General features: G+C 34.0%; 1 protein-coding gene across 4 annotated transcripts in view; it reads left to right on the forward strand.

Annotated features, from left to right (window-relative positions):
• The window catches only part of PCGF5 (polycomb group ring finger 5), a 121,985-nt gene extending 108,482 nt beyond the window's left edge, over window positions 1–13,503 (forward strand). For 3 of the 4 annotated variants that reach the window (XM_039465222.2, XM_074382567.1, XM_003922403.3), the window contains 2 exons: window positions 970–1,029; window positions 7,504–13,503. In XM_039465222.2, coding sequence (XP_039321156.1) covers window positions 970–1,029; window positions 7,504–7,551 — 108 coding nt within the window. In that variant the 3' untranslated portion in view covers window positions 7,552–13,503. The remainder of the gene's footprint in view (window positions 1–969; window positions 1,030–7,503) is intronic. The other variant, XM_074382568.1, reaches the window with a different exon arrangement.
• Window positions 13,504–14,959: the final 1,456 nt, after the last annotated feature.

Genomic DNA, 14,959 nt, shown 5'->3' on the forward strand with positions numbered 1-14,959 from the left:
GTGTTAGAAATATCCTGGTTAATTTGTACCTTACATTTTTTATGTATTTAATTTTTCTTCCATTTTGAAGAGTAGGCAATGTTGAATTCATATATGCATAATTTTAAAGAATACATTTAATGTTTTACAGTCTAATTACAATAAAAAATATATTTAATAATAGTTTAGCATAATATTTAAAATTGGGGTTTATTACAATTAAAATTATATTTCCTAATAGTTTAGCATAATATTTAAAAATTAGAATTTGGGAATGATTTTTTAATGTGAATAAATTGTTTCAAAGTAGTAGGTTTACAAATGAATCTACTCAATAGTTTTAAAGTGTGTTCTCTCATTGCTTTACTCATAAAACATCTCAGTGACTGATGTATGCCAGTTCTGGGCCTTAGCTATTAAGATCACTGTGACTAAAATATAGATTCAAGGAGCTCACAATCTAATGCTAATCTAATCTGAGCAATATAATGCAACATAAATAACCTACTATAAAACAGAAAGTAGATTCCTTATAGGTTGAGCGGAATTCCATGTCCCTCTCAGAGCTCTGATCTCCTTGAACAGTATTACTTTCAGGGGAAGTTGAAGAAGAGATCTAGGAGAGAGTGATCACAGGAAAGGGTGGAAGAAAGAGGATGTCCCTTGTGTATGCAAGAAGTGAGGTTTTCCCAGGAAATAGTATTTGAAAACGTTCTGGGAAGGAGAGGCCACCATTTTCACATTTGCAGAATATTAAACAAAACTCATAGCTAGATGCTAAAATTACTTCAAGCTAAATTTACCAATTACTAAGTTATTAAAGTCTTTTTTTTTTTTTTTCAAAAACAACCACCATTTTCTCGGAAAGTGTTTATTTACCATTAATCATGTTGACTCTTGTGTTTGACGGTAAAATATTTTAAATAATCAATTTTAAATATGTGTCCAGTTGTGGATGCCTCTTATCTGATGAGTTCATCTCCTCCGCAGTTTCGGTGTCTGAACTGCTCAGCTTCGCAAGTCTGCTCTCAGGATGGCCCTTTGTATCAGGTAAGAGGCACTCACGACTGTACATATGACCATCATGACACCGTGGCGGTGAGCACGTCCATCCCAGACTCAATTCCTAAGATGTTTGACTTTGTAAATCTAATTGTTATTGGAGCTACAAAAAACTTACCTTTTCAACTTATATACCCAAGATTTCCCATTATTTATTTCTCCTGAATTATCTATTTTACTGAACTAAAAATGAAATTAGAAATGTTAAGGCTATTATTTATGAGTCAGGAATTTTTAATAATTACTGCTTTCAGTCCTTGAGAAATCTCTGCTCAGTATTGGATTGAGACATTACTTTCTTTGCAGAAATGTTATTTTTTAGTGAATCATTCAACCACAAGTGAAATATAAAATGCCAAATTAGGTGAATCTAAATAACAACTTGCTTATTAGCCCTTCCCTAAGTACTGTACTTGGGTTACTTCTTTAAAAATGATAGTGAACTAATTTAATAATGCACTAAGAAAACTTGAACATGTGTCTGAGGAAAGTTTAGCTGATAAATTCTAAAAATTTGGGAAATAGACGAGGTTATAGTAAAGACTATTGTTGGGTACAGACATGATTGATGATCAACTTTAATCCTGTGAATTGATCATAGCATTTCTTTAAAATATCCATTGTTAGGCCAGGCATGGTGGCTTATGCCTGTAATTTCAGTGCTTTGGAAGGCTGAGGATAGAAGATTGCTTGAGGCCAGTAGTCAGCTCGGTGCAGTGGCTCACGCCTGTAATCCCAACATTCTGGGAGGCCAAGGTGGGCAGATCACCTGAGGTTGGGAGTTAGAAACCAGCCTGACCAACATGGAGAAACCTTGTCTCTACTAAAAATACAAAAATTAGCCGGACGTGGTGGCACACGCCTGTAATCCCAGCTACTCAGGAGGCTGAGGCAAGAGAATTACTTGAACCTGGGAGGCGGAGGTTGCAGTGAGCCGAGACTGCGCCATTGCACTCCAGCCTGGGCAACAAGAGTGAAACTCTATCTCAAAAGAAAAAAAAAAAAATATATATATATATATATATATATATATATATATGTGTGTGTGTGTGTGTGTGTGTGTATTTTTTTAAAATAAATTTTAGGCCAGACACAGTGACTCACACTTGTAATTCTCAGCAGTTTTGGAGGCTGAGGTGGACAGATTGCTTGAGTCCAGGAGCTCAAGACCAGCCTGGACAACATGGTGAAACTCTGTATCTACAAAAAAAAAAAAATACAAAAATTAGCTGGGTGTGTTGGTACACGCCTGTAGTCCCAGCTACTTAGGAGGTTGAGCTGGGTGGATTGCTTGAGCCCAGGAGGTAGAAGTTGCAGTGAACTGAGATTGTGACACTGCACTCCAGCATGGGTGACAGAACAAGACCCTGTCTCAAACAAACAAATAAATGATAAAATATCCATTGTTCTTTTATTTCAGTAATTAAAGTAGTTTTCATCTTTATTTCCTTGGAGCCAGGGAGAAAGGATGATTGTAATTATATAATAAACTTAACTGACATACTTACCTCCAGTGTTACAGTTTTGGAGTTGCGACGAATGTATATTAAGCATTAAAAGAATCACTTGAAATTGCTTATTGAAAAAGTTTAATTAGCAGTTTAGAATTTGCCTCAGCCTTTTTGTCAATGTTATGATATGGGAATTCTCATGCATTCATTAAAATATGTGCTTTTTGATACACACTCTTTAAATCCTACCTTTTCAGCAATGTAGTAAGTAAATTTAACATCTCTGAAGGCCAAGTCAAGTCATGGAGGGAGCAAGATCATTCTTCTCTTTATGCAGATAAGGGTGAGGGGTAAATAATTTAACTGAGCTTTGTGAGATTTGTGTGTATCTGAGGTGTATAAATGTTTCAGCTGCTTTAGCCTCATAGCTGATTTGGAGATGCTGAATTGTAATAACACTGCCTGTAGCTATAACCTGTGCAATACGTGGCTTTCTGCTTTTACTCTTGGTATTGATGCCTATGTATTTCCTTAGAAATGAATATGTCCTTAAACCATGATCCAAAGTATTAGGGAAAAACTGGAGTGAGACCAAATTTCTAAATCCATACAAATTTTCTTTTATTCTTTCAACACCTCATTAATGGATTATAGTCCTGTAAGAAAATTGAACTTTTAGCTCATAGGATGCACCTTTAACTTCCTGAAAGGATACCTAAATGATTTTATAGTCATATTCTCAAATTTTTAAGGAATAGATCATTTCTATGTTGTATCTATTGTGAATCACTAGAAAAGGTGGAATCCTTCCACTTTGCCATTCTTAAAATAGCAAAAACTGACAGGGAACCCACTATTAGAAAACTAGCACCAAATCTCATTTTGAATATAAATAGAAAGATGATAAATAATATACTAATATAGTAAGAGAATAGTAAACCAAGACTTAATATCATTTTTATCAGAAATGAAGGAATGACAGTATTGGGAGAAGGGGATTAAATATGTATATATTATATAGATTTATATACATTTTATACATATATACACTAAGTAAGAAAAATCATCAGGGTGGAGCGCAGTGGCTCTTGCCTGTAATCCCAGCACTGTGGGAGGCTGAGGCAGGCAGATCATGAGGTCAGGAGTTCAAGACCAGCCAGGCCAACATGAAACCCCGTCTCTACTAAAAATACAAAAATTAGGCCAGGCATAGTGACTCATGCCTGTAGTCTCAGCACTTTGGGAGGCTGAGGTGGGCGGATCATGAGGTCAGGAGTTTGGGCCAGCCTGACCAACATGGTGAAACCCCATCTCTACTAAAAATACAAAAATTAGCCAGGCGTGGTGGCATGCACCTGTAATCCCAGCTACTCAGGAGGCTGAGGCAGGAGAATGGCTTGAACCTGGGAGGCAGAGGTTGCAGTGAGCCGAGATCACGCCACTGCACTCCATCCTGGGCAACAGAGCGAGACTTCATCTCAAAAAAACAAAAAGTCATCGGTAGATACTGAAAAGGTATTTGATAAAATTTAATGTGAAGTCTTGATGTTTTTCCTATTTAAAAATTTTTCAAAACAAAAAATTGAAATAATTATACAAAGGAATATTCTTTACCATTACCTAGATTCATCAGTTAACATTTTGCCACATTTTCACCTCCTCTTCCCCTCTCTTTCTCTTCCCATCTCCTTACCTTATTAATCAATCTGTGTGTGTGTATATATATATATATATATTTTTTTTTTTAATCATTTGAAAGTAAATTGCAGGTATCAGGAAAGCTGACCACTAAACACTTCAGCATATATTTCTTAAAAACAAAGACATTCTCATATATATCCAAAATTTCATTTTATACCTAAGAAATTTAAATAGTACATTAAATTTTATAAAGATGCCAGTTCTCCCCACAATTAAATTATAAAGTTAAATGTAATTCCAAACACATTTTTACCAGATCTTTGTTTAACTTGACAGTCAGTCATTCTAAAGCTCATGAGGAAATATCAACAGATGCTTCTGATCAGTCATGTTTTTACAAAGAGTATTGAGGGGGAATCTGTACTACCACATACTAAAACATATTTTAAAGCTGAAGTAATTAAAATAGGATACTGCCTTAAACATAGACATATGAATAAAAAGAATAGCTCAGGAACAGACCCTAGTATGTATGAGTCTGTAAAGGGTATTCAAATTAATGCAGAAAAAAGATAAATTTAACAAATATCTGGTAAATATTATGCATTGGGCACTCTTCTAGGCCCTTGAGGGTTCAGAAGTAAAAATGAACACAAATCTTTTCTTTCATGGAACTTACACTAATGATGGTAACAGACAAAAAATAAACAGGTTAAATTTTATAGCATTAGAAGAAAAAATAGGTAAATAGTTTTAATGAGATAGCCAAAGGAAACCCTCTTTGAGGTGGTGATTGTTCAATATCAAAATATATTTGCAATGTATGATAAAGATTTAATGTTACTAATACATAAAGTATTCATACAAATGTAAGAAAAAGGCCAGCTTTTCATAAAAATGGGCAAAGGACATGATCAGGCAAGATACACAAGAAACAGTGAGCTAATAAGTGTATAAAAAGGATGAACTTCCTTAGAAGTCAAGAAATGAAAAAAATAAAATACTATTTTATGCTTATTAAGTTGCCAAATTAAGAGGTGTGAAAAGATAGTACTCATTATTGATGAGGCTATAGAGTGACAGGCATTCACATTTCTTTTAAAAATGTAGAAAAATAGAACAACTTTCTCAAAGACCAATGTACAGCATTTATCAAAAAGCCTTTTAAAATGTGTGTGCTGTTTGAACTAGCAGTTCCACTTTTAGGAATCTATAAGAAATAGATCAGTGGGTTAAGATTAAGTTATAATAGCAAAGAAAAAAGGACTAAACTCAAATGTACAGCAAAAGGAGACTTGTAACTCACAGTTCATTTCTTGATACCTTTTTGTATTTTCCAAATCTACAGTAAAGACGTTTTGATAAAAGTAATTTATTCTCTAAGGAAAAAAGGACATCAAAGACAGTTTTATCATTTTCTAAATATATTTTATTTGAAATTTATTCTTTGAAAGTATCTGTTCTTTATTTTTAGTACATAATGAGACTTGAGAACTAGAAACTGAAATGTAGGTCTATTTAGTGCAGTCACTTAACACTAAGAGGTAATGATATGCTGTATTTCATTATAGTTAGTGTGGTGCCATTTTATTTCAGAAAACAAACTGAAACACTAATAGAACTTAAAATATCTTTACAATTTTCAGTGTTGTGACACATTTCATAAAATTATTACACTTCATATGTTCTTATAGAACACCCAAAAATGGTTGCTTGGAGGAGAAAAAATTATCTTCAGCCAAAAACTGAGAAAATCCTAAGCATTGTCAGTCAAGCCACTTTACTTCCCTTTGTACCTTTATCCCTAATAGAATTGTTGATGGATACTTCTAAGTATGATGAGTGAATTATAAAATGAGTAGCTTATGTATTTGCAGAAAGTGTACAGATTCAACAAGAATCAAACACAAAACTAGAATAATGCAGTGAAAGGCAAATTGCGGGTTGGGTGAGGTAGAATGGAAAGGATGTTGGTCGTCTCAGAATCTCACTGGGCTTAAGAAACATCCAGAGAGTTTAGTAAAGTGGAGATATCTGTATTTTGCTCCCAGGTATTCTGATTCAGAGGTAACTAAATAAAGTTTAAACTAAAAACAAGTAAACAGAAGCAAAACAGTTTTAGAAGTTTTAGACCCTGGAAACCCTGAGAGTCTGTCTGAGACTTTTACTCCAGCCCTTAGACAACTGTAGTAGCATCTGCTGTACTTCAGCTGGGAGAGCAAGACCCAGGGCATTTGTATTCCTACCCTCTAGTCCCATCTTGAGCTAAATGGTGACAGATTCCAACATTGAGTCTTCCCAGTGTGTAGCATAGCTATAGTAAGCACTGAAATGGTCTTTTTCAGGATTGTTAAATCTCTGTCTAGCCCTTTTATCTGTATGAAAGAATACCAAATTCTTTGTACCATATTTTTGTATTCACGTATACTAAGATGGAGAAACATTGGTCAGTGGCCATCTCAGCCCCTTTTTGATTCTATAAAAGTAGCTCCTCGAATTTTATTTTAAGGGGGGTATCTGCAGCTTTAAGAAAAGGAAAACTATTGATATTTTCGTTCTGTAAGATATGGTGGAGGGTAAAAACAAACAGAGGTAGCATGGCATATGCCTTTATCCCAAAAAGCTGTTTCCTCTCTAGTTCTGTATGATAGCCAAATATATGATACCTTTTCTACATAATTAGTGACATGAAGAACAATATGAACCATTAAATTATTTTATGTAATAGTCAAATCCAAATGTTTAGTAGTATCAACTGTTGAAAGGAGGCAGTGACCTAAATGCTTCATGTAACAATTAGCTACTTTTTCAATATTTTTAAAGGATCATTAAAATAAATTTTAGATACTTAAAAAAAATGTGTCAAACTTGTAAGAAATGTGATTTGTGAACACTACTGCAGGTTTACAGGTTCCTAGCAGAGGGAGTCTCTTTGTCAATTTGTGATTTAGTGGGCTCTCACCAGCCTAGGCTATGGTGGAATCCAGGCTGCTGATTTGTCTTGTTCACATCATAGGGTTATTAGTTGAATGCCTGTTAAGCAGGGTATATAACTTTCAGTCCTTCCCGGGTCCTGCCTGTGCTAAGTGTCATGCTAGTACTAGTCATATATATAACCTGTATGATGTCTGTAGGCCTTTGAACTTGACCTCTGCTGCATATTATTGAAAACTTGACTGATTCTAGAAAAATAATGGCAATCAAAAGAAATCGAGTTTTAATGGTAACTCAAATTTTAACTGTTGTAATCACTAGTACCAGGAAATATTGTAAATTATAATCCCAAATTCTTAAAAATTTTTTGTATATAAACAACTGTGTTGTTTTTATATAAATACAGTCTTATTTGTTATCTGTCTTTATTTTATAGTCATACCCTATGGTATTGCAGTATCGACCAAGAATTGATTTTGGTTAGACCAAGGGGCCCAGACCTCACTGAGATGAATCCTGCACTATTTGTTTACTCGTCAACAGATTGCACAGTTAACGGTGTGTGGACTAGAGGAACACAACCAGATTTTCAGCATGCAAATAAGGCCATTGTCTATCTCTAAATTGTCAGTTGCATTCATGTTGTTTCTATTAAGAGCAAACCAAGTGCCATTCTGCTACTGAACATCTGCATAAGGTATCTGTGTTGTCTCAGTGTGCAAGTCACGGTCAAAATCAGTTAGGTGTGCCGCCATGATTCAGCCTTCTGAATATTTTGCTTGCCTGTTCCAAGATTGTTCTAATGTTTAATTACACTAGTAAAATGGCTCAATTGTTGTGGTGTTGCAGTTTTCACATACTTACTATTTTATTCTTGTTTAAATAGTGTACTGTACAAGAAACTAATAATTATATCTTGAAATTATTTTGTATGGAAATATATTTAGAAAAGTGGTTTTTGAGCCACTGTCTTGTTCTTGGTAAGCTTTTTGTGTGGAAAAAAAAACAGTCCATTCTTGAGTGTGCAAGTCCTTTTGCGAAGAATTCCAATTATTCTGTAACATTAGAGCACAACATAATTGTAGACATTCTAAGCATCTGTCTGTGTAGTCTACCAATTGCACAAGGAAGGCACGTTAGCCCTCCAGATTGAAAATGTATGTGACCTCTTGAACTGAAGTTAGATTCCCAACCATTCAAAATGTTGGCAGCTGATCACATTTACTTCTGATAAAATTAATGTGTAAGTAAGGTTAATCTTCTTTCATGATGCCTTATGACAAGCAGGTGCTGCTTCATGAAATGTCATTGTATAGCCCATTTCATGTATCATTACATTGTTGCTGTCATTCAATGAGTGCATTATTTCTCTTTTTAAGTTGGCCTTAGGTATATGTCACTGTGGCATGCAGAGAGTTATGATGATTTTAAATATTAGGATTTTTAGAGCACATAACATTAGCTATTTTATGGATTTCAGAAGTCTCAAAACAGTTGTAGATTAAAACTCTTAGTTACCTTTCACATTTCAAAACTATATGCATAAAATAGAACAAATGCAGTGTAGAAGATAACTATGCTAACCAGAATTAATAGGTTAAGGGTATTTTATTTTAAATCCTGTAGTAATCGGGGAAATGGGATTATTGTTTTATACATGAGTTCATTAAGATCAGAAATAGAAAATGTCTTGTATTTTGCAGTTTTGTTAAGTCTTCCATTCATTTTAGAATTAGTCTACAAGTCAAAGAAAGTCTTGTTACCTTAAGTTATATGAAAACGGTCATTTTAAACCATTTAAAATTTACAGTTGTCAAAAAACTTATTTGGAAATTGCTTTGAAACAAACAAGCTAACCTTTGAAACTTAGAAAAAAATCTTGAAAGTTAGGAAAAATATTTTAGAAATATGACATGAGCACAATCTGTGTGTTACACACATTTAGTTTTTATACTGCATATGTGGTAAATGTCCCACATTTTCCAGTAAAATGTATCAGAAATTAATGCCTTCTGAATTTCGAAATGATTCGTGGAAATAAGATATTGTACAACTATAGCAAACATATAAAATACAGGTAGATCTTAATACATTTCACTGTGTAAAAGCCTGAAACTTCATAATTATCTTTTCCTTTTATCTTTTTTTGAGTCAAAAAGTCTATTAAATTTTTCTGTTGTTCCAAATTTGGTGAAAAAGGTTACGGCAATACTTTCCTAACTTTGTTTTGTTAGATTGTTTTTATTCTTGGAATGGCTCACAAGCAGAATTTAAAAGGCAGATTTCTATTAACTATAAATGGCTGAAAACTGAATTTACTATCTAGCTACAGAAATTATTTTTCTATGCTGTGAAACCCAGTTTGCAGATATCCCTAAGAACTTTTAAAAATCACTATAAATTTGTCACATCTAGGTCAGTGATTAAAATAGTGTTTTGCAAATAGAAGTTAATTTTAATCAACTCAGAATGAATTAAGAGTGCATTTTAAAAATCACAAGTGAGACTTTGATGTTTTTGCCGTCCCCAGCCAAAACTTAATGGCCATAAATGAATTTTATCTACAAAATCTCTTTAAATTTGGTTGGTTGCCTTGTCATATGTAATTTCACTATTTTCCAAGGAAATACATAGGAAGCAATGATGAAACTGAGAATAGTTTTATATAGAATTCCTCTATTTACTGATAATGCATTAACATTTTTATTGAAATGCTGTGGAATATGTGCCAAAACATGTGAAAAGCTTACATTAAGAAAGGCATCAACTGTCATTTGGAGAAAGGTACACATTTTTTTGATGGTCCTAAGTGATGTGGTATTACTACTAGAATCACAGATTTCTTTGACTGACTTCTTTTGGTATATTCAGCTATAGCTTTCTAAGGATAGGACTACTTTTATGTCTAGTAATACACTGTATTCCCCATTAATTATCCCTTAAGTCAGGTTGTAGAATTTGTAAGAAACTAGGTATAGAAAAAATATACAGGCAAATTCTGTGGTTAGCTTTATAAATTTAGGGTGCTTATAAAATGAATTCTTTATATAAACTATAGGAATAATCATCTGAATCTGTAAAATCAGAGAATAAAACTAAAAGTTTTCTTTAATCTGTTTCTTAAGCAATAAACTGAAAGACCTTTACTTCCATAAAAGATTTTGTTATCTGTTTTATCTGCCTTAGAAATTGTAAATTTAAAAGGGTCAAAGAAACTTAGATATAAAGAATGACTGTGGTTTATAAACATTACTTTAATTGAAGTAATCACATCAGTTAATAGAGAAATCAAAATATGGCCCTTTAAATTAGCAAAACACTTTTACAAAGTATGAAAAAATAAACTCAAATGCTCATTGATGAGGTCATTACTCAGTCTGGAGTGCAGGTAACTTGGGTAATGTATTTTAACTACTTTTAGAGAAATATATTATTTCTTTATACATTAAACATCTATCCCATGCTAATGTGCCATATTTTATAAATGTAATGACTTTGCTCAACTACATTACACACTCAAATGTAATCTAAATTTCAACTGATTCTTTAAGGAAAAAAAGTGTGTCATATAATATTGTGAACTGTTTAGCTTTACTGAAATATTTAAGAGAAAGTGCCTCATTGCTAAAGTGCATTTCTGTTTTAAATTTACTGCATAAAGTTTGAGTTATCTGTACCTGTCTCCAATGAATGGTTTCATATCTAAATAGGCTCTTGTAAGTTAATCTTTTTTTGAAAGATTTTCATAAGAATATAGATATCACCAAAGACATTTTACAATAAATTAACCATGTTGGAGAGACAGTTTTAATAGTTTGGAGGTTGGAAATTTTTAGATTACAATTTAATTTTATATAGTTAGGCAATAACCTTGATTAATTGCTAAAATATCACCAAAGAAAGGCTTTAAACTGAATTTTCTTGGTGAGATCAGTCAAATGCAGGTTTTTCTTGCAATAATCAGAACACACTTCCTTTCAAATATGTTTATTGTTTTCCAGCATCATCTAACAGATCTTAGGAAATCCTCAAAGGTGAGAAAGAGATAAACACAACAAATAGCCTTCCTCTGCATGAAAAGTGAGAGAAATACATACATTGAAATGTGAGATTTTCAATTTGACAGGCTTTTTATTTCATGGAGGCAGTGTAAACTAAAACTAAGCTTAGATTTAGCTCCTGCATTCTTCATAATAAAAGAAATTTTATTAAAGATAGACTTTGGTAAAAGTGCTGACATACTTGTATAGAAAAGAGTACATTTTATGGGATTTATGTAAGTACTGTCTCTATATTCAAAATATTCCATAAGGGCCTGTGGTTTTTTTCCCCCTTAAAAAGCAACTGTAGACTGGGTGCAGTGGCTTATGTCTGTGATCCCAGCACTTTGGGAGGCCAAGGCAGGTGAATCATTTGAGGTCAAGAGTTTGAGACCAGCCTGGTCAACATGGTGAAACCCCATCTCTACTAAAAATACAAAAAATAGCTGGGCATGGTGACAGTCGCCTATAATCCTAGCTGCATGGGAGGCTGAGGCAGGAGAATCTCTTGAACCCGAGAGAAAGAGGTAGGGTTGCAGTGAGCCAAGATCACACCACTGAACTCCAACCTGGGCGACAGAGCAAAACTTCATTTCCAAAAAAAAAAAAAAAAAAAAAAGCAACTCTTTCTCTTGTTTCTTAGCACTTAGTTTATTATTAGAATTTAGCCATACAGCCAACTTTGACAATATGGGTCACAAAAGAAGCGTGTACATCAAGAGGAAGTTCCTTTTCCCCCTTGTACCATTTCTCCTTGGGAATTCGTACTGTGGGCAGGAATAAGATTTACCTTAAAGGTAAAACTCATGAAGTCTTTCTGATAGGTCATTAGGTAAATCTCTTTGGATAGGGTAAAAATGGATGCACACTCTATTACATACTCCGGTTTATCATAAGGAATTTTCCAGAAAGCTAAGCTTTATACTAGTAAGATATTGGTTGGTAGTTCAAAAATTAATGAGTTTGCCATAACTTTAATTTTCTGGATTAGAAACACAAAAAACTTGAAATGCAGTTATCAATGTTTTATAATATATATTCCTACAGTTTGGGCAAAAATAATATATATTCCTACAGTTTGGTCTGCTAGATCTAGTTTATGAAAAATATTAAATAAACCAGAGACTCAAACCCTTTTAAGGCACACAATAACTGTTTCTGGATTTACTTGATAAACCTAGTTGAGTAGCATTTTGATGGAAGACATAAGACTGAAAGTTCATTAAAATGTGCTTAAATGTAAAATACAGTTTTCATAGTTTTTATTGCAGTGATGTTTTTCCAATTTAAGTGATTCTCTTCCTAGTGTAATACAGTTTTCATAAATAATGTTTACTTGCTTTTCTTACTATATTTTCAAATAGAATTAAAATGCTTGAGCACTTCCTTTCAGAAAGTTATAAAATTAAAAATAATTACTTTAAATGCTCATTCAAATGTGTCTATATACTCGTTATGCCCCTTTTTCTATGATTCAAAACTGAGACTCATATTTTTTCAAAAATATTTTTTAATTTTAATAATTTTAAATCTAGAATCAAGTAAAACGTATGTTGAATACGAGTCTCGTTTTCTTCCACTGTATAGAGCTTCATGGAATAAGAAACTAATCTAGTGCAAATGAAGATTAAATATTTCTGGGTGATGTAGAGATAGTCAACCAATTTATCCATCCTGTGCACATCAGTCCACTGGAGCAGGAGTTCTACACATTAAAAATATAATGGGATCAGCCTAGCATTGTTTGGGGTCGGTTTTCTTTTGTTGTATTTTTTAGAATGGGGGTGGGGGCCTAAGTGTCCTTATGAAGCTGTGGTCCACGACAGGAGCTTATTGGGGGAGTACCAGGGTTCTGCTGCTTTCCTGCATCTGAGCAACACAACAGAGATCATCAGTTTTAAATAGAGTAGCCCTCACAATCAGTTGAATATCATAGAATATATTGTAAAGTTATGTTGCTAATTTTCCTTTGAAATATAAAATATTTTAAGCTTTTTGTCAAAAGTGGTAACATCTTAATACAAATAAAAACCTTTTTGTGGTTGTAAGATTTAGCTTATAAATCATTCAAATTGAAGTGAAAGAATTACCAGGTCATTGTTAATGACTTAGTCTATTAAGAATATATGTATTTTTGTAAAGGAAAAGCACTTGTAGATATTTAATCAGTACAAGATATGTCTTTTGCAGAAATAAAATGCTGCTTAGAGATTCTCTTTATTTTTTATTTTTGTGCTCAAATGTATTTTCTGTTGATCTATGGAATGTTCTGTACAAAGCTGTATGATTGTACTGTTGGGCTAGATACTTTTTTTTTTTTTAAATCTGGACTTAGCCAAGTATATTTCACCATGTTAAAATATAGTATCTTTGTTATTAAAAATTCAATTGCATAATTTATTGTTGTTTGTCATCTTTAATATTAGTAGCTGTGGATTGCAACCTTCATTAAAAATGTCTCCTTTAAGTACTAGTCCTGTAGTAAATTTTATTGAAATTTATTGCGTATTTGAGATCATAAAATTTTTTTCATTGTACTTTAGGTTCTGGGGTACATGTGCAGATCATGCAGGATTGTTGCATAGGTACATACATGGCAAGGTGGTTTGCTGCCTCCATCCCCTCCCCCCCGTCACCTATATCTGGCATTTCTCCCCATGTTATCCCTCCCCAACCTCCCCACCCCCCCAGCAGACCCCAGTGTGTGATGCTCCCCTCCCTGTGTTCATGTGTTTTCATTGTTCAACACCCACCTATGAATGAGAACATGCGGTGCTTGATTTTCTGTTCTTGTGTCAGTTTGCTGAGAATGATGGTTTCCGGATTCATCCATGTCTCTACAAAGGACACGAACTCATCGTTTTTTATGGCTGCATAGTATTCCATGGTGTATATGTGCCGCATTTTCCTTGTCCAGTCTATCATCGATGGGCATTTGGGTTGGTTCCAGGTCTTTACTATTGTAAACAGTGCCACAGTGAGTGAACATACGTGTGCATGTGTCTTTTTCATAGAATGATTTATAATCCTTTGGATTTGTACCCAGTAATGGGATTGCTGGGTCAAATGGAATTTCTATTTCCAGGTCCTCGAGGAATCGCCACACTGTCTTCCACAACGGTTGAACTAATTTACACTCTCACCAGCAGTGTAAAAGTGTTCCTATTTCTCCAGATCTGCTCCAAAATATTTTCTAAGGATTCTTCAGCTATTTAGTTTTAAAATGGCACACTGCTCCTCAAATACTACTTAAGATGTATACACACACAACACACCCTTGAAGAATTTTTTGTTTCGTTAGATTAAATCCAAAAAAAATCTTGAAAATAATTAGGAATCAAAGGCAGATCCAAGTGAATTGAAAGACTGTTTCTTTCAGCCAGTTACATAGCTGAGCTTTGTTTTATTAATACTTACCATGTACACTTGCCCCAGGAATTCATTAGGCCAAGGCAAGACATTTATGTCAGGAATGTTGTGATGGTTTCTAGCTCTGCCCATTGTAATTTTGATGCCTGAAGCTTTGTCTTATGTTAGTGAAACCATGGCAGTCCTTCCGATAGGGAAAGCAGCTTTTCCTCTGAGCAGAATTTGGCTTCCTTCTGTATTTGAGCTCCACCCTCTCCAAGGCTGCTGCAGAAAGGGAAACGATGTGGAGGATTGTGCATGGGAAGTGCTGGAACATGTAGCACATGTTGCTTTCATCACATGTCACTGACCAGAACATACCTTCACCTAACTGCAACCAAGGCCGGAGGACCTAGTGAAGCTACATCCCAAGGAGGAAGAGGAAAGTTTTGTGACCTGCTAATGTCTGCCACACCCTACATTTGCAAAAGGAGGTCACAGTTT

Source organism: Saimiri boliviensis, chromosome 12 (assembly GCF_048565385.1).
Source record: "Saimiri boliviensis isolate mSaiBol1 chromosome 12, mSaiBol1.pri, whole genome shotgun sequence".
In the NCBI taxonomy this organism is placed as follows: domain Eukaryota; kingdom Metazoa; phylum Chordata; class Mammalia; order Primates; family Cebidae; genus Saimiri; species Saimiri boliviensis.